This window comes from Balaenoptera ricei, chromosome 10 (assembly GCF_028023285.1).
Source record: "Balaenoptera ricei isolate mBalRic1 chromosome 10, mBalRic1.hap2, whole genome shotgun sequence".
NCBI classification, from domain to species: domain Eukaryota; kingdom Metazoa; phylum Chordata; class Mammalia; order Artiodactyla; family Balaenopteridae; genus Balaenoptera; species Balaenoptera ricei.
The window spans coordinates 42,271,353-42,290,326 of record NC_082648.1 but is presented as its reverse complement, the minus strand read 5'-3'; the positions used below and the strand labels follow the sequence as shown (position 1 = coordinate 42,290,326).

Below are 18,974 nucleotides of genomic sequence, written 5' to 3'. Positions count from 1 at the left end.
GACGAAATAGAGATGATGAGAGGCGAGGTGGTGATGGGGAAACCAGGGCCGCATCCAAAGAGGGAGGGGAAACAGGCAGAGGTACAACGGAGCCTGTCAGCGGCAAAGATGGTGGAGAGATAAGGCCCTGACACCCAGTTCCAGTTACAGGCAGGCAGCATCAGCTGGTCGGGTGTCACGGACTCCCGGCGCCTCCTCCCGCCCGCTTGGACCCATCCACTTGGGCAGTTCCGCAGCGCAGAGCTGCCTGGTCCCTGAGGGGTGAGGATACCAGGAAGGAGGGGGCGGGAGGAAAGGGCTGTGCGCCGCCTCCTCCTCTTCCGCTTGCAAATCCGCAGAGGCCTCCGCCGCAGCCTCCAGGCCCACCCTGGCCCGCTCCTCCCCCCATCTCCCGCCCCCCTCCCTGCGCCTGGATGGTACGCTCCGGTCCTCCTGGCCCGGCTGCAGTGGATGTTGCTAGAACCCACGCGGAGGAAGGAAGAGACGCAGGCAGGCTGCGGTGACCCAAGCGGCCGCCCCTGCCTCAGGGACCTCTTCCCGGAGAGACGGCACCATGACACAGGGAAAGGTACCGGCATCTCCCCCACCTGCATCATCCTCCATCCTCTGGTTCCCCCACCTCCCTGTCATCCTAAGCAAACTCTCAGGACCACTGTAAGCATCCTCCCTTGGCTCTTATGCGAAGGTCCTGCGTGGTCCTTGCTGAAGTCAGAGGCCCAAAAAGCCTGTTTCAAGGAATGGGTTGTGGCCTCTTCCTGCCCACCAGGCTCACCTCTCCTCCCATCTACATTCCACCAATTGCTCTGGCATCACAGGAGCCTTCACAGACAGACGCCCACATCCCCTTAAGGAGTCAGCTTAGGCGGCTGGTGTGTGTGTGTGTGTGTGTGTGTGTGTGTGTGTGTGTGTGCGTGCGCGCACGCATCCCCAGGGTGAGCCCTGAGGGGCAGTCCCTATGGGGCACCCCCCACTCTGTCCAATCCCAACCCCAACCATATTATACTCATCTTTTACACCCTCCACAGAACACCCCCCACCCAACTCCCTGTCATTATTCCATATCTGGATACAGCCCCTGTGGTTGGGGGGTTACTATGGCAACCCTGCTTCAGGATGTTCTAATTTTTGTTTTGGCTTTGGCCAGACGTAGGACTGAATGGGACCGGATAAAACATCTTCTCTTTTTGTTCCTGTTTTAGGCCTGAAGTGTAGGGGAGGGGCTGGGGCAGAGACTTGGCTGGCCTAGTAGGGTTATGTAACATCAATAGCCTGTGGAATTATACAACCACCAGGGCCTGGGGCAAAGAAGGAGGGTCCTCTGGCCCTCTGCTTGGGGGTGCTAAGGATTGGGCAGAGAAAACAGAAGAAGGGCCTCCCCTCCACTCCCCCTTCTTTTCTCAGAGATGAGCCTCAGAGCCAATGGCATCTTTCCTGGGCTCTCAGACACTCCTTTCACTGTTTTTTAAGCTCATCAGGCCTCAAAATGATGTCATTGGGTGATACCACCTCGTGCCATTTGGACAGACTTCACTTGGTAATGCCGGATGTTGGGGGGCCAGGGCCTAGGGTCAGCAGGGTGGTTGTTGGTGAGGAGGACCAGTCTAGACCGGGCTGAAGTCAGAGGTGATAATCCTTTTCCCAGGCACAAGCCCTGGGTCTGGGCTCAGAGAACCTTGGTTCCAGTGGGCTGAAATGGATTCTCCTGGGCATGACCCTTCTGATCTGGGTGATGAAGGGGGTTGGGGAGTAGGAGGGATGAGCCCGGGCCCTACTCCCACAGGCCTGGGTTCTGAGGCCCTTCCCTAAGGACGCAGGGGTGGGGTTCACCATGGTGAAAATGAAGAGCTCCCCACTCTGCGGATTCTCTCCCTCCATTTCCCACCTCCACCTCCACCAGTCACTTTGCTGACGCTGCTTCCTGTCTTGAGGTGAATGTATTGCCCCTGCCTCCTCTGCCCCTCACCCCCAGCTTGCTCCCAGGCTTTCTGATGATGGAAAAGACCCCTCCAGTTCAGTCATCCTCAGGGCTGGATGGAAGCAGGAACCTTCCGGTGCTCGTCCATCTCTGGGCTGCCTCAGCTAGACGCTGCCCTCAAAGAAGGAACTTTGCAGCCTTCCTCAGTGGCCCTGCAGGTTTAACTCATTCTTTTTGGAACCAGACCTAAATCCCGTTTGTTTTCTGAGGTTCAGTCCTTTTGGTGACGTTTCAGTTTTCATACCATCCCCGCCTCCCCAGTCTTCCCTTCCCTGGCGGCATCATTCGGGCCCTCCCAGCCCCTATCTTCTCACCAAAGCTAAACTTGCACATTGTGGAACCGGGACCATATCTGAGTGTAAATAGACTTGAATTTTCAACCTGCCATGGGATATTTCCCACTGGGCCTCAGTTTCCTAATCTGTAAGATGAAGGAAAGGGCTGAATGAGGAGGTGCTTTCCCTTCCATCAGTGACAGTCTGATTCTGTTCTGGTTTGAGGGAGAGGCTGAGGTTCCAATAGCATGAGGCCAAAATGGACTCTTAGCCAGGAGCCTCTTGCCCCTCCGCTCCCCTGCAACCCCCATTCCTCTTCCTCTTTTTTTTTTTTTTTGTCTGCGCCGCCCACAGCATGCGGGATCTTAGTTCCCTTACCAGGGATTGAACCCGTGCCCCCTGCAGTAGAAGCATGGCGTCTTAACCACTGGACTGCCAGGGAAGTCCCCCTCTTCCTCTTTTTTCCATCTCCTCTCCCCTTTCTGTTTCCCTGCTCTCCCATCCCCACCCTCCTTGGTCATCTGCAGCCCAGCAGAAGGAGGCCAGTCCCAGTGGACGGTGCCTGGGCTCTGCAGCCCGGTGGGCCATGTGTGGCTCTGAGTCATTCTTCCTCTCTGATCCTCAGTTCCTTCATTTAAAAACAGGGATCAAAATACAACGAGCAAGGTAACAGGGAGATTCAATAAGAGGACCTTCCATTCAGTAATACTTTTAAGGGCCTACTACTCTGTGCCAGGCCCTTCCCTGGACCCCAGGGAAAAGGTGGAACCATATGGCGCCAGTCCCTGCCCCGGGGACAGTGACCACCAATAGTGGGCTCTCCTAAGAATTTTCTCCTTCCTCAGTTCTTATGCCAGCTCCAGTGTGTGCCCCTGGCCAGCCCTGACCCCCCTGGAGCTCAGTTCTCCCATCTGTAAAATAGGGAGATTCTTTTTTTTCCAGATTTATTGGGGTATAATTGACAAATAGAAATAGTATATATCTAAGGTGTGTGATATTTTGATATACATATAACTTGCGGAATGATGACCACAATCAAGCTAGTTAACACATCCATCACTTCACACAGTTACCTTCTGTGTGTGTGTGTGTGGCAAGAACACTTATGATCTACCCTCTCAGCAAATTTCAAGTACACAATACAGTATTGTTAACTATAGTCACCAGGCTGTAATTAGATCTCCAGATCTTTTTCATCATGCGTAAGTGAAACTTTGTGCCCTTTGACCAGTATCTCCCCATTCCCCCCACCCCCCAGACCCTGGCAACCACCATTCTACTCTGTGCTTCTACGAGTTCGACAATTTTAGATTCCACATACAAGTGAGATCCTGCAGTTTTTGTCTTTCTGTGTCTGGCTTATTTCACTTAGCATGATGTCCTCCAGGTTCATCCATGTTGTTGCAAATGACAGGAATTCCTTCTTTTTTAAGGCTGAATAATATTCCATTGTATATATACCCCACATAAAATAGGGAGATTCTTGTCTGCACCACCGCCGTTCCTAGTGCAGGTGAGAAAGTACCCATGGAAGTTCCAGAAATTGAGGGGCTGGGGAAGAGGACTTAGAAGGTGCCCTCTCCCCGATGACTGTCTCTCTCTGCCTCTACTCCACAGCTCTCTGTGGCTAACAAGGCCCCCGGGACAGAGGGGCAGCAGCAGGCGAATGGTGAGAAGAAGGAGGCCCCAGCAGTGCCTTCGGCCCCACCCTCCTACGAGGAGGCCACCTCTGGGGAGGGGCTGAAGGCAGGAGTCTTCCCGCCAGCTCCCTCGGCTGTGCCTCTCCACCCCAGCTGGGCCTATGTGGACCCTAGTAAGTCTCTCAGCTCCTGGAGGCTGGAGCATCAGGGAGAGTGGTGGGCCCAGATGGAAAACCTGCGTAGGAAGAAGTTGCCCAGAAATAGACACACTGTGTGGTTGTTGTATGAGGCTCTGATGTCAAAGGCTTGGGATTTGGAGGACTGTTCTGAGGGTAGGGCAAGGAGAGCTCCGTGAAGAAGGAGTGATACAGTTTCTGCAGTCATAGTTCTCTTGGATGGAGAAGAGGGGCTTTTTCAAGTCACCAAGCTAGGGCAAAAAGAGGGGACAGATGGGGGAGAAAAACCAGGGGCTGGTCTAGAAGAAAGGGATGCAGAGAGGGAGTGAGAGAGGTCAGAGTGGACACAGGAAGGAGTAGTACGAGGCTACAGCTAACTGTGGCCTCAGCTGGGGCTGGCTCCCTGTGAGTGTGGGTACAGTTTGCCGACATGCTGGCTGATCTGAATCCTGTCCCCCTGGAGGCCCCAGCGTTGTTTAGGGCGGGGGCCTGAGGATCCACTTCACCCATCACTCTCCTTGTCTCTCTACCCTCCCCCAGGCCTTAACTGGGGGCGGGAGAGCACGATGTGGGGAAGGTGTGTGGATGCCAGCCTTAGCGTCCCTCACGGCCAGGCACAGTTCCTAGGCCGACCCGCCGTGGCTTACACCAGCTCCTTGCAGACTAAGAATCGCGGCCGGTGGGGGCCCCTCTGTTGGGTGTGGCAGCCTGTGGGAGCTTTGCCTCAGGGCTGGGAACGTACAGCTCCCGCAAGCTGCAGGGAAGTCTTCCTCAGCCCCTTCGGCCTCCCTCAGCAGCCCCTCGACCCCCTCCCCCACCTTGTCACCCCACCCCCACCCCCAGCAGAATTCTAGAAGGCATCCCGGGGACAATGCCTCAGACAGTCTCTACTCACAAGGAGCGGCCACCATGGTCCACACCTCCCACCACAAAGCCCCTCGGCCCAAATCCAAGCAGACCCACCCCACCGTGACCTACTGGAGGGCCTTTGAAGGTCTGGTGTTCATGGGAGCCCTTCCTCCTGCCCCTGACACCCACAGGACTGCTTTTTCTCTCCTTTTCTCCCCCTCTGTGGCCTGGCCATTTGGGCTTTGGTGGGGGACGTGGACAGAATGTGAAGGAGTGAAGGATAAGAGGTTTAGGGTCTCCAAGCCCCAGGTTGGCAGTGGGTCCACCTCCCTCCCCCTTCCTCATTTCCCATATCCTGGTTGCCAGGACTGGCTGCCTTAAGGAATGTTTTCCAATGAACTGTCAGGGCAGAGGAAGGCAGCTCATTTCAGTCAGCATGTGACAAACATTTACTAAGCGTGCACCAGGCACCGTGTCTGGCACTGAGCTAATTTCTGGGGATGCATTGATTTGCAAGCCCTTCCCTCACAGAGCTGACAGTGTAGACAAGTAAATGGATGATTACCACATGGTGAAAGGCACTGATGGAGGCCTTGGCAGTTCAGCTAACCCGCCTGACAGTCAGAGAAGACTTCCTGGAGGAAGGGGTATCCATGAGGGGAGTCCTGAAGGATGGCATGTATTAGCTTGGTGAAGAGGTGGGAAAATGAGTGTCCAAGGCTGAAAGAAAGAATGTGCAGGGGCCCAGAGGCAAGAGAGCACATTGCTGAAAAAAATATAGTCAGGCTGGAGGAAAGTAGAAGGGAGTAGTGTGCAGTGGGGCTGGAGGGCTCGTGGGAGGCTGAGGAGGCTTTGTTAAGGAACTTGAACTTGAGTAAAAGGCAGTGAGGAGCCATCAAAGAGTTTGAAGCAGGACAGTGCCGAGGTCAGATTTGAAAGACCAAGACAGGCTATTGCTGTGGAGGGGAAGGTCATGGAGAACTGGCAGGGATGGTGGAGAGCAGAGTGGACACATCTGAGGCCTTAGGAATGACCCAGACGAGGGATGAAAGAGAGAGGGTGGTGTCGTCAGCATCAGGCACAGAGCTTTCACTTTTATCTCATTTCATCCCCATGAGGTGGGTATCACCAACCCATATCACAGAAGAGACAAAGAAGGCTGGTGACTTGCTCAAGGTCACACAGCTAGTCAGTCTTGGGGAGGGATCCACGTGTTTGCTTACAGAGCCCATGCCCTTCCGAGAGCCTGAGTTCTGGGACCAGGCCCCCAAACTTCACCCACACCCACACGCCACTTCTTGCCCTTGTCCTGGCTCTATTTCCCCTCCAGCCTCCCCACATCTCTGGTTCCCAGCTGGAGCACCAGAAGGTCCACCCCACCAACGAGTCCCCAGTTCCCACCCCCGGGGCCTCAGAGCAAGCCGGGGTAGGACCTTTGACTCTGGGATGTGTGAGGTAGCCCCGGGGAAGTGGCTGTCCTTCTCTGATTCTCAGCCACAAGGGAGCCAGAATGTCCAGGAAGGGGGATGGGGGGCACAAGGGGGAAGGGCCACATTTGTATGGCAGAGCTTGGGCCCCAGGGAGCCCCCGCTTGGGGTGGGAAGGAGAGATGACAGTTCCTTCTCAGACTCGGAACAGGAAAGGTGAGGGGCAACCTGGGAGAGATCTGGGATCTCTGTGGGATGGGATGGGGTGGGGCAGGAGGAGGTTTGAGACTGGGGCTGGAGAGAAGGGCTTTGCCTGGTCCGGAAAACCAGTCTGACAAAAGGTAGCTCTGAGCCGTTGGGGGTGGGGTTTATGTGTGTGGGAGCGCTCATGGCCCTCCCCCTGCCCACCCAGGCAGCAGCTCTAGCTATGAGAGTGGTTTCCCCACTGGAGACCATGAGCTCTTCACCACCTTCAGTTGGGACGACCAGAACGTTCGCAGAGTCTTCATCAGAAAGGTAACTGCCTCCCCCAACTCTCCCAGACTGGGAAGCTGGGTGGGGGAGCCTCTCGAGAAGCCGCTGGCCCAGTCTCCTGCCCAGAGGCCATCCCTCTCCCCATCCTTGTGATCCCAGCTGACGGCACCTACTGGGAAGTTGGAGTGCCCACTGCCCCCTGCTGTGGCTGAACACGTGGTCTCTTCTCTCCAGATCCCATGGGTGTGGGCTCTGGAGCGTCTTTGCTGTCCTTTCGCCTTGTCCTGGATTCATTCCGATGCCCCCTAAGAAGGAGGGTGGAAGGCCCAGGATGCGGGTCTGGAGGGTAGATCGAGTTGCCAGGAAGTTGGGGTCTCCCTGAGCCTTGCTGGGGGCTTGAGCCTCCCTGGCCTCCAACAGGGCCCCCCAAGCTGAGCGGAACCCCCCTCTCACCCCCAGGTCTATACCATTCTGCTGATCCAGCTGCTGGTGACCTTGGGTGTCGTGGCTCTCTTTACCTTCTGGTGAGTTGGCTGTGTGGACCAGCACGTTCCACGGGTGGTGGCGCCAGGTCTTGGCCTGGGGAGGAGGGTCCAGAGTCAGACTGTTCTTAGAACCGTCTGCCTGAAGATGTTGGTGCAGGGCAGCGGCCCACCTCATACTGGGAAGAACCTTGGACCGTGCACAGGGAGGGGTTCTCCGTCCAGCAGGGGGTGGCCCCGTGCTTTCTGAGCCTGCAGGTGTCTGTGAAGCAGTCGTTCCTCTCAGATGCAGCAGCCCTACACCTGGGCGCATCCAGGTCTCAGCCCGAGACTGGGAGACTGTGGCTGGAGCTCCCTCCCCCACCAGGGGTGTGGTCTCTCCTTTCTTCCTCTCAAGTCCTGTGAACTGGAAGGCGGGGCGGGGCGGGGGGGGGGGGCAGGTACAGATGTTGAACCAGAAATGGAGACAGAGGGTAAATTCTGATTCTCTCTCCCTCCCTTCTCTGCAGTGACCCCGTTAAGGACTATGTCCAGGCCAACCCAGGCTGGTACTGGGCATCCTAGTAAGTATACCCAGGCCCCTTCCCAGAACACCCTCCACAGCCAAGGTGGGAAATCTCCACTGACAGAATCCCAGCCCATGACCTCTCCCCATCCCATAGGAACTGCCTCACAAGAGCATGGCCAGAAGGGGCCTTCTGGGGTGTTTAGAGCTGAGGGGGAGGGGAGGAGATGGGCGTTGGTTCTGGTGCCTGCACAAGGAGGGAAGGGTGGAACTGGCTAGGGAGACCCAGACCTTGGCCTGGAGGAGAAGGGGGGCTGGGACACCTTGGCCCACACTAATGATAATGTTGCTACTCAATATTAACATAGTTGTTATTAATGCTTGTGAATTATTTATCATAAGAGCTACCACTTATAAAGTGCCTAATAAGAGCTGGGCATTGTTCTACGTGCTTGATGTGCAGTGTTGCATTCACTCCTCAGAAAACTAATGCAGTGTTGCATTCACTCCTCAGAAAACTAAGCCTCAGAGAGGTTGACTAATTTGCCCAAGGTCACACAGGTAGGCAGTGGTAGAGCTGGGATTCAAACCCAAGATTCAGGTTGAGGCTTGTACTCTTAATCCCTCTGCTTGGCCGACTCCCTTCCCCTCGAGCAGTTGGCTCTTGCTTGTTCTATACTCTTTAAGGAACATGGCAGGTAACTTGAGAGGTTATTCTGACCCTCCTATGTGGGCAATTAAGGAGTCATTCTGGATACTTCCAGGCCGGACCACCCTGTTCAAAGCAGAACTACTGTCAGCAGAGTCTCCTTCAGCACCCACTGTGAGCCCAGGCCAGAACTGGAGCTGTTGGGGAGGAGGCCTCTGCAGGGGGAGGCAGTGGGCATACAAGGCAGCCTGTGAAAGAGCAGCGTTCAGAGGAGGGGGAGCCCTCAGTCCATGTCGGCGGGTGCGCCTCAAAGGGTGAGCCAAGAGGCCTGGGGACCGGGGTGACTTAAGCAAAAGCATGGGAGTGGGAGCACACGTGGCACATTGGGTAAATTAGGGACCGGGCTGGCGGAGCACAGCAAGCCTCCGTGAGGGGAATCAGGACATCCCAGGGAGCCGCGAGGCCTTCTGGGGTGGAGGTTCTGAATGTCCACCCAAGCAGCTTGCGCACTACACCTGTCCCAGGCCTGTTCCTGGATGGGGATCTGGTGGGAACGTAGGCTCAGCCCAGAGCCTCCTGGACCACCCGAGCCCAGGACAGTCCCAGAGTGGGCCTCCAGTTAACAGAAGCCAGCCGAAGGCTGACAGGAAGGAGGCATCCTGGCCTCTGGGGCTCCCCAGGGGAGCGGAGGGGTGGAGGAGAAGCTCAGCCAAGTTGGGGGTCCCAGGGGAGGAGACATTCACACCCAGAGCCTTTCTTAGGGCGCAGGACAGAGGGCCTGTCTGCAGACCAGGCAGGGAGGCGGGCGTCTTGGGGGACGGGGGGCACTGTGGGGGAAAGCTAATGAGGCCCCAGAGACTGCCACCCCGGCCAGCCCCCGTGGCGGGTTGGCATGGCTCCCGGCACGTCAGCACCACCTGGCAGCCTCTGCCCCCTGCCACCTCGGGAATGCGGCCCCAGGCCCCTCATCAGGCCTCCTGCGGGAGGGTCTTTGGAACTCTGTGTCCTAAGCAGATGGTGGCAGGGGGACAGTCCAAGAATAAGCAGGCTCTAGAATTGAGGGCAGAGTCCACCCCACTGAGGGTGGTGTGAGAATTTGACCTCTGAATGGTGAGAGGTCCTTCCTCCTCAACATCTCCAGGCAGAAAACAGATGCTGTCCCAGACTCAGGGGTAGGTGGGTGCGGAGAGAAGTCGGAAGTGTGCTTTCCATGGAGCGTCGCAAAGCCTTAAAGGTGCTTGGGAATTCACCACCAAGATGCTGCCCTGTTCTCTAGAAAGCCAGCCTGTTGCTCTGCCCCACCCTGCCCCCTCCCCACGTCACTATCCAGTCCTGAGGCTGCCTCTGGGTCTGAGACCTAGCAGGTCTGACACCTAGTGGGTCTCACGTCCTCCAAATACCAAGCCCTTAATAGCAGTAAGAATAAAACAGGTCTTTTTCTATGTATGAAGCACTGTGCCACGTGATTTGCAGATATTCTTCATTTGATCCTTAACAACAACCCTACGAGGCAGATACTGTTATTATCCCCATTTTATACGTGAGAAAATTGAGGCTCAGAGAGAAGATGTTGCTTCCTAAGCAGCAGAGCCAGGATTGAACCCTGTCTTTCTGATTGAGAAGCTCGTGCACTTCCCCTCCATGCTCTGCTCCCTCCCCACAGCCTGGGACTGGTCCTGGAGCATCATAAGTTGGGGGAGGACACTGGGTTTGGACCCTGGCCTCCACCTAAGCCTCGTGCTTTGTGCTTCGGTCTTGACATTCTGTAAACAGACCATGGCTCTAGCTCAGGCCCTGGGGCCCAGGCTCTGACAAGCAAGTCTGTCTTTCACTTCTTCTGTGACTTATTCTTCGCTCCCTGGGATGGCAGCCTTCCAGCACCACCCCCCTCCCCCCAGCCCACGCTTTCTCCAGGCCCCAATCATCTCCCTCAGTGGGCTCTCGCCTTATTGTCTGATTGCTCCCTCTGAGCCTTGGCAGCAGGAACTGCAGGCCTCCCTACCGTGCGGGGGAGGAGTAAGGGCTGTGGGGTGGAGGTGGGGGGACCGGACAGAGGAGGAAAAGTGTGAGACCAGACTTGGGGGAGGTGGGTCCGAGCCTCTCCAGGAAGCTGTCAGTTAGCCAGGTTCTAGTTATAATAATAACAACTCCCATCTTCAGGTCCCTACCCAGTGCCAGGCCCTGTGCTCAAGGCTGGACTGCATGCTCTCATTCAGTCCTCGCTACAGCCCAGTGAGTTGGTACCAGTATTCCCCTATCACAAAGCAGGAAGCTGGAGCTCTGCAATTAAGTAGCTGTTCAAGGTCACACGATAGCGATGGCAGAGCTGGGATGTGAAATGCGAGGGTCAGCCTCCCACACTGCCCCATACGCTCCAGGTCATCCGTCCCTCTGCCCTTCCTCCCGACCACTCATCTTGAGGGTTGAGGAGCTCTGGACCAGAGAGAAAAGGAGGCTGGGCCCTGCCCTCAGGAGGCTTCCAGTCTGGCCAGGGAGACAGGCCCCACACCCAGGATACACATAGACAAGGGTATTATTATTATTATTATTCTTGTTGTCAAAGTGACTGGTGACTCAAGGGAGCCCAAAAGAGAGCAGATGCTGGGGTATTTCTTAACAACTGGGGCAGGACGACTCCGCTGTTCCTCATGGAGCAGGGTGGCCTGCAGCCCTGGCCCTGGCACTGAGAACCCCTCCGTCACTGTGACAGCAGTGATGTATCATTTGAGAACCACTGAAGAATAGGAGAGGGTGAAGATGGAGGGCTCCTGTTCACCAAATCCAATAGGCTTGTCTCAGCCCCTACATTCCCTGTGCTTCCACATTTCATCCAGAAATATTTAAAGATCGCCTAACCCGTGCCAGGCCCTGGGTTGGACGATAGGTTGTTCCAGATGCTACATCTGGGTGGGGATCAGATGAGCAGACCCGTGGGGTGTGGGCTGCAGGCTTTGGTTGTTATGCCCGTGGTGCACAGAGGAAGCCCCGCCAACCTCAGCCCCAGGCATCCTCGCCAGTCGGTCCTTTCCAGCAGGGGCAGAGAGCGGTGGGCACACTGTGAGGGTGCAGAGGGCAATGAGAGGGTAGATGGAGGGACGGAGTGCGGTGCGGGATGGGCTGGAGAGGTAGGCGGGGGCGGATCACGCAGGGCATCACCAGGTCTTTGGAATTTTAAACAGGAGAGTCACATGATGGGATCTGCCTATGGCTTGGAGAGTGGAAGGCAGGGCTGGAGGCAGAAGGACCAGATAGACAGAGATGACCCAACCTAAAAGGGTGGTCGTGGGGATGGAGAGAAGGGGACAGATTTGAGAACTGCCTGGGTAGAGGATCAACAGGTTCAAGTGATTAGTTGGGCATGGCAGGGTGAGAGTCAAGGCTGACCAAGGTCACTGGTTGGGTGACTCGGAGGCTGCATGACATCCTCTGCAATAGGGGATGCAGGAGAAGGAGCAAGGAAGAGGGCAAGTTCGGCTCTAACCTGCTGCATTTGGCATGTTTCTGAACAGCCGTGTTTTTCCAGTAGGCAGTTGGTTATTCAGGTCTGAGGTTGAGAAGGAAATTCTAGATCAGAAATATGGTGTGTGTGTCACGAGCATCTGCCTGATAAAGGGAGTCCCAGGAATGAGTGAGCCCACCCAAGAGGATCATGAAGGGAGACAGTCTGATGGGAGAGACCCTGTGCTGAAGGAGATGGAGAAGGAGTGACCAGGGAGGTAGGAGGGGACCCAAGGCTGTGTCATTGTGGAACCAGGGAAGCAACGTGAGAGATCAGATGTCAGCATGTCCAGGTCAGATAAGGATGGACAAGTGTCAGTTGGACTCAACAAGGTCATAGCGATGTGGCAAAGCCAGCTCTCATTAAGTGGGACAGGGGCTGGTTTGTTAAGTTGAGGAGTAATTGTGAGATGGAGAAGGTGCCGTGAGTGGAGACAACTTTTTCAAGAAGCTTGGCTGTGAAGGTGGATAAAGTGGCAGTAGCTGGAGCCGGGAAAGATGTTGGTTAAAGATGGAGAACAGCTGAGGAGGTTTGTGAGGGAGAAGATGTAGCAGTCGATGGCAGGGCAGTGGATGGTGTGGGACCCAGAGGCTTGGGGGGATTCACCTGGGATGGGAGGAGGGACAGGAGGAAGGACACATAGATGCAGGACGTGATGTTTGCAGGCGGCAGGCAGGGAGCCAGTGGAGCCCCACCTCATCTCGAATCTTTCTGGGGCACATCAGGCCAGACCAGGCAGGAGAGTGAGGCAGCCTGGGAGGTTTGCAGATGAAGGAGGATGGTTGGCATTGTTGCTGTAGGGGATGGGTGAGAGAACTGAGGAGGGAGATGGGGAAGGATGACAGGTGCCATGTGTTGAGGGCACACTGAGAGCTGGAGACCATGCATTGGTGTTGGCACCAATCTAGGTAGACATGAGCATGCCCCACTCTTGGCTCTTCAGCCCTCATGTCCCACCTCCTGGACTGGCCTCCACTTCCACTGCTCTCCAGAAGATCCTTAATCCTCAAGCCCTGTCTCTGGGTTCCACCTGAGCCTCCTGCCAGTTTCCCAATGGATACGGCCACCTGATCCAGAAATTCATGCCACAGGTACTTCTTGCTGTGCCAGGTGCTGGCAGGACAGACAAGATCATTGTAGGTAGTGACAGGGCCAGGGAAAGGCCTAAAGGAGGCAGTGTGGGGTGGTGGTTATAAGCTAGGACTCTGGAGGAGAATGCCTTTGTTCTAACCCTGCCTCTGCCATGTGGTAGCTGTGTGACCTTGGACAACTCATCTGGCCTCACTGTGCCTCAGTTATAAAGTAAAGAATGTGCTTCATAGAGAAGATATGAGGATTATATTAGCTAATACTCATAAAGCATGTAGCTCTCTGCCTGGCATACAGAGAACACTGTATATGAGCTTTCCAAAAAATATATAAGTAATAAGATATTGTCTGGGGGGAACCACTTTGCATTGGGTGGTTAGCTATCACATGGCACCCAAGATTCAGTATTTCTAGAAGCAGGCTTGTCTTATTCCCCTTCCTTTCTTTTGGAATTATACCATCACCCTGCCCATTGCAAGGTTCTAAGATGATCGTGCGCTTAACCAACCCCTGCCCCTGCCCCGTGGCACCCTGCTTGGAGCCCTGTGGGCAGGGGTGGCAGAGAGTGGAATGAGCAGGGGACTGGGTGGAGGGCCTTCAGGGAGGACCAGCTCACCCATCCATCTGTCTCTCACAGCGCTGTCTTCTTTGCGACCTACCTGACCCTGGCCTGCTGTTCTGGACCCAGGTATGATGATGGCTTGAGGAGCAACATGGCTTGTGGGAACATGAGCAGGACCTTGGAAGTTCTGGCCCCAGTCCTGCTCGCCACCAGTGCACCCCTAAGAGGGCCCCATCCTTCTCTGGGCTCCCATCAAGCAGGCCTGCCCCTCCCTCCTTTACTTGGCACCTCAGAGGTGGGCGGAGGGTGAAGGCACAGATGGGGGCACATGGGGATGTGGCTGAAGGAAGAAGCTCCGGGGAGTGGGGATGAGTTTGTCGGAGAGCCCTCGTACAGCATGACCCAGCCTGTGCTGCAGGCACCCCCCAACTCTCCTCTGAACTCGACTCCGCTGCTTGCCTTACAGGAGGCATTTCCCCTGGAACCTGATCCTCCTGACCATCTTTGTAAGTGATGTGGGAGTGTCTGGGGACAGATGCTGAGTGGGGATGGAGGGAGGAGGGTTGAAGGGTGAGCTTCGAGGGCTAGGAGTTGGAGATAGCCGATGTGAGGTCACTGGGGGAGGCAGGGGTATTTTCACCCCACTTCTTCTGCAAAGATACCCCACCCTCTCTTTCCAAATGGCCTTTCTCTCCCCACTCCATCCACTCTCTCTTTCCATTGTGATTTTGTTTTTAAGAGGTTTGTATGGGGACTCCTAGAGCTATGGATAACAAGAGCCGGGGGGGAGGGTGTGAATCTTAGAAAGGGGGATGAGCAGGGCTGCAGAAAAAAGAAAGGGACAGCTGGGACCTCCTTCACCGGGAGAAATCCTGGAGGTAAATGTGTGTGTGAGCAAAGCAGACTCAGAGTTGAGGGGTACGCACAAGGGGTGGAGACCCAGGCTGGCCCTTGAAGGCGTCTGGGCCCCCAGCATTCCCTCATCCTGCTTCTCCTTTCAGACCCTGTCCATGGCCTACCTCACTGGGATGTTGTCCAGGTAAAGGGGCCAGGCGGAAGGGGGCTGGCCACACCCCGAGGGGAGCTGCCCCAAGCACAGTCCTTCCGGGGAGCGTTTGGACGGGGGGTGGGCGTTCAGGCAGGCAGGAGACGTTGGCTTAGGGCACGCTCCTCCTGCACTCTGCCTCCAGGACCTGGCCAGGGTGGTGGGTGGGGGTGGGAGACGGAGGAGAGCAAGGTGACACCTCTCAAGCTGCAGCTGAAAAGACCCCAGGTTCACCATCACACAGTTCCCTATAAGCCACCTCCAGGCACCAGCACAAACCCCTCCCCACCCCCATTTCCACCTCTTCAAGATCCTTCTAACAGGATTTTGAGTCTGAGCGTGATGGGGAGGGTGGGTCCCAGTAGAAAGGATGAGGAGGCAGAGAGAGGGGGGATCCTGGGAAAGGGGAGAGGCTGGGGGCCAGAAGTCGTGGGATCAGGTCCTGGCAGAAGGGGGAGGGCCTGGGAGGAGGGCGAGGGGAGACCAGAAGCCCTGGCCCGAAGCCGACCCCCTGGCCTGCCCGTCCTGCAGCTACTACAACACCACATCTGTGCTGCTGTGCCTGGGTATCACGGCCCTCGTCTGCCTCTCGGTCACCGTCTTTAGCTTCCAGACCAAGGTCAGCCCTGGGGCCTTCGGGCCGAGGAAGGTTGGCAGTGGGTGGGGTGGGTGGCGCTCCAAGCTTGGATTCCCTAGCTGGGGGAGATAAAAGGCGTGAGTAGTGTCTGGGGAGGCCACCTGGGATGGGAGGGGGAGGAACGCCGGGTTCTGGGGTGAGCACAGGAAGGTGGCCTGCTGCCGAGGCCTCGGCCTTCTGGCCAGCACACTGCCCAGCCGGGGCCCCCAGGAACGCCAAGCCGTTCTGTGCAGGCCTGAGGGGCCCGGCAGCTGACGCCCATCCCATCCCTGCAGTTTGACTTCACGTCCTGCCAGGGTGTGCTCTTCGTGCTGCTCATGACTCTCTTCTTCAGTGGCCTCATCCTGGCCATCCTCCTGCCCTTCCAATACGTGAGTCTCCAGGTCTCCCAGCCGGCCCCATGGGGATGGAAGTGGGGGGGGGAGTGCTGGCCCGAGGGTGCTGTTTCCTCCTACACCCTCCAGGGAAGGCCGGGAGCCAAGGGCTCACAGCCTGCCATCCTGTCCTGCCTCTCCTGGCACCTGCCCTGGGCTGGTTGGCAGTGTAAGCAAACAACGAAGCGAGGCTTTTCTTGACAGGTCTGGGCACCTGCCCACTCCACAAGCCACATCCGCTTCACCTTTCCCATCTTCTCCACTAGGGGGGAGGTGAGGCTGAGGGGGAGGGCTCGGATCACTTAAACCCTAGGCCAGGGAGGGGACTCCGGAGCTCCATGGGGCCACCAGGCCCAGAGGAGCCCTGAGGAAGGGCTTCTTGGGACTCTGGGGAATCAGTCAAGTCCAGAGAGGCAGGATCTGGCTGTCCAGGCAGGCGGGAAATGGGACAGTGGGGCTCCGAGCATACCCCTGCCTCTTGAGGGTGTCCGTGGGGACAGCTGAATCTCAGCTCTTTAAGAAGTGTCCGGCCTGCCTGGGACATCCCACTAAGACTGCTCAGGGCTCAGTGACCCATTCCAGGCACTCAGGCTGCTGCAGGTGGAGAAGGGGCAGACTGAGGGCATCACAGGAGGGGGTTTGAACCCTGGGAACCCAAGAGAGCAGCTGTTGGACCCGTGCTGAGGGCTCAGGGCTTGTACCTGCCGCGGGCTCCTCTTAGCTACCTCTAGTACGGGGGTCCCCCACTGCCCCTTTTCTGCCAGGCTGAGAGCAGTATTCCTCACTCCCCCTCCCTACCCCATGCTGCCCAGCCCCAGATTATTGCCTCCCAGTCCAGAACATCAGGATTGGTTCTGGCATTTCCTTGGCTCTTCCCAGGATCCTGTTGACGAAGGGAGGAGCCGGAGCTGGCCTGGGGGCCCTCTGTGTATCTAGGATGGGGGGGGCGGGGTACAGGAAGGGGCCCCAGAGCTTCAAAGAACCCTTTATTGACCCGGGTCAGGCTGATGGAATGCCTATGTTTCCAGGAATCTTCTGGGGGAAGGCTCTTCAGAGGGCACGGCTGGTTTGGCACCTCTTGCAAGGTTCCCACACTCAGCTGGGTGCCCCTGAGGCCTGGGGGTGGGCAGAGGTTGGGAAGGGGTGCTGTTCCAGCCTCTGCAGGCAATCCCATCAAGCACAGCTGGCAGGGATGCCAGATGCCCCCCCCCACGAACCCCTGGACCTAAGTCTTTGTCCCCTTCTACCTGAGCCCCTTTACCCACACAGGCAGAGCCAGGAAGCTCCTGACATGGGGACAGACAGCACAGGGATGAGTCCACACTGGGAGAAGGGCGCAGCCTCAGGCCAGACCCAGGCTGGGAGGATGGCAGGGACCCCATAGGATGAGTCGCCCTGGGCCAGCCTGAGCCTGGGGCTGTGTGTGGAGGAAAGAAGCGCTGGCCCGTCTGGACCTCCCCTGCCAGCCCCTCCAGGATCACTGTTATCCTGGGGCTCCCCCACCCACCGTGAGCACACAGGGGATTAAGGACCTCTCAGTCTGGGGCTGGGTTTTGGGGGGTGAGAGGGGGCCCCCACTGGGAAGGTCTGTCCCACACCCTCCATTCTCGGACTGATCCCTTCTCCCTGCCCCTCTGCCGCACTGCCCATCTCGCCATCCTTGAGCCCATTTTTTGTCTGCCCCACAGGTACCCTGGCTCCATGCCGTGTATGCCGTGCTGGGAGCAGGCGTGTTTACATTGGTGAGTGTGGCCTCCTGGGGACCCTGCCTTCTCAGCCTCCCACCGTCTCCTCAGGCCCCTCCACCATCCCTATCTTCCTCATAGTCCTCTCCTCTGAACCCTTGTGAAGGACCAGTGGGCGCAGAGGGGCTCAGTGCTGCTCAGGTCTCTAAGACAGACCAGCTGACCTGGGCAGAGGGGCAAGGAAGGTTGTAACAACAACATTGATGCTTTAGACAGAGCTGGGAAGAGGTACCCCTGGCTCCTGGGGAGGTTCAGTGCTGCCTGTGGGAGTGGGAGAGTGAGGGTGTCCCAGCCGCATTGACTAAGTTAGTCCTTGCTCTGCTGGGAGTAATCTGGGAAGGCTTCTTGGAGCAGGGGAGATTCCAGGTACCCTGTGACAGATGCACTTAGATTGAGCTTGTCCTTGGCTGTCCTCACCAAACTGAGAGTGTGAATGATGATGATTATGGTTGTGATAACAATGATAGCTGGTATTTATTGAGCACTTGCTTCTCCCACAGCAAGCTCTGCACATATACTGAATCCTCACCATAACTCTATAAACTAGGTTCTGTTGTTCTCAGATTAAGGTGAGGAGCCTGAAGCTCAGAGACTTTAGATGACTTGCAGACAGCAGACAGCATCCTAGGAAGTGGAGGGTTAGACTGGGAATATGCACAGATGGCCCCAGAGCCCAACTCAGGGTCTGAGGCTAGGTGGGGAAGGGAGTGGGGTGGCTGGAGGCAGATGCCCAGGAGATGGAAGGTGACCAGGGGCAGATGTCTGCCTAGAGCAGCCCAACACAGGCCCTTTGCTCAGTGGGCTCCCAGCACTTGAATGTGATGGTGCTCCAGGGCAAGCGTGTGTTGGTGACATCCTCTTGCGGGGTGGGGTGGCATCCAAGGTAAACACTGCCAGCGGGAGCAGTGACCAGGCTCTCCTCTCCCTCCCTGGTGTTTTCAGCTCAACTCAGTCTGGTCAGAGTTCTGGGCTTCATCACATGTTCCAGAGGCTTATGGCTGACAGAGTGGGGGAGCAGAGATGGGGGGAAAATAGGGGGTCAGAACTATGAGCAGAGACTTTGGGGGTGTGGATAGGGATCGAGCCAGGAATGGGGGTGTGGTAGATTCATTCATTCATTTCCACAGGTCTTTATTGAGCACCTACAATGTGTGAGGTGTGTGCTGTGTGCCCAGGATGCCACAGTCAGCAGGAAGAGCACAGTGCATGGCACATAGTGGCACTCAGTAAATATCTATGGAGTAAATGGCCTCCAGGCTCAGAAGCTGAGGGCTGGACAGGACTAAAAAAGGGGTCTAGTGAAACTTCAAGCCTCTCATCTTAGAGATGAGAAAACTTAACCCCAAAGAAGTTAAGTGATTTTTCTAAGGTTTCCCTGCAAGATAATGGTAAATCAACTAAGTGTGATTGGCCTTGGTCAAGACTAGGGTGACCAACTTATCCCAGTTTACCCAGAACTTTCCCAGTTTTAGCACTGAAAGTCTCACTTCTTGGGGGAACCCCCTAGGAGCTCCAAGGTTGGGCAAACCAGGATGGTTGATGATCCTACAACACTAACTTCTCTGGCTCCA

At 56.4% G+C, this 18,974-nt stretch overlaps 1 protein-coding gene across 1 annotated transcript in view; it reads left to right on the top strand.

Moving 5' to 3' along the window:
- The first annotated feature begins 391 nt into the window (after positions 1 to 391).
- Positions 392 to 18,974, top strand: part of FAIM2 (Fas apoptotic inhibitory molecule 2) — a 33,560-nt gene continuing 14,977 nt past the window's right edge. The window contains exons 1-11 of the mRNA XM_059935858.1: positions 392 to 568; positions 3,868 to 4,063; positions 6,755 to 6,858; positions 7,276 to 7,340; positions 7,808 to 7,861; positions 13,678 to 13,728; positions 14,069 to 14,108; positions 14,604 to 14,641; positions 15,179 to 15,266; positions 15,560 to 15,655; positions 17,347 to 17,400. Of these exons, the coding sequence (XP_059791841.1) occupies positions 554 to 568; positions 3,868 to 4,063; positions 6,755 to 6,858; positions 7,276 to 7,340; positions 7,808 to 7,861; positions 13,678 to 13,728; positions 14,069 to 14,108; positions 14,604 to 14,641; positions 15,179 to 15,266; positions 15,560 to 15,655; positions 17,347 to 17,400 (801 nt within the window). The 5' untranslated portion in view covers positions 392 to 553. The remainder of the gene's footprint in view (positions 569 to 3,867; positions 4,064 to 6,754; positions 6,859 to 7,275; positions 7,341 to 7,807; positions 7,862 to 13,677; positions 13,729 to 14,068; positions 14,109 to 14,603; positions 14,642 to 15,178; positions 15,267 to 15,559; positions 15,656 to 17,346; positions 17,401 to 18,974) is intronic.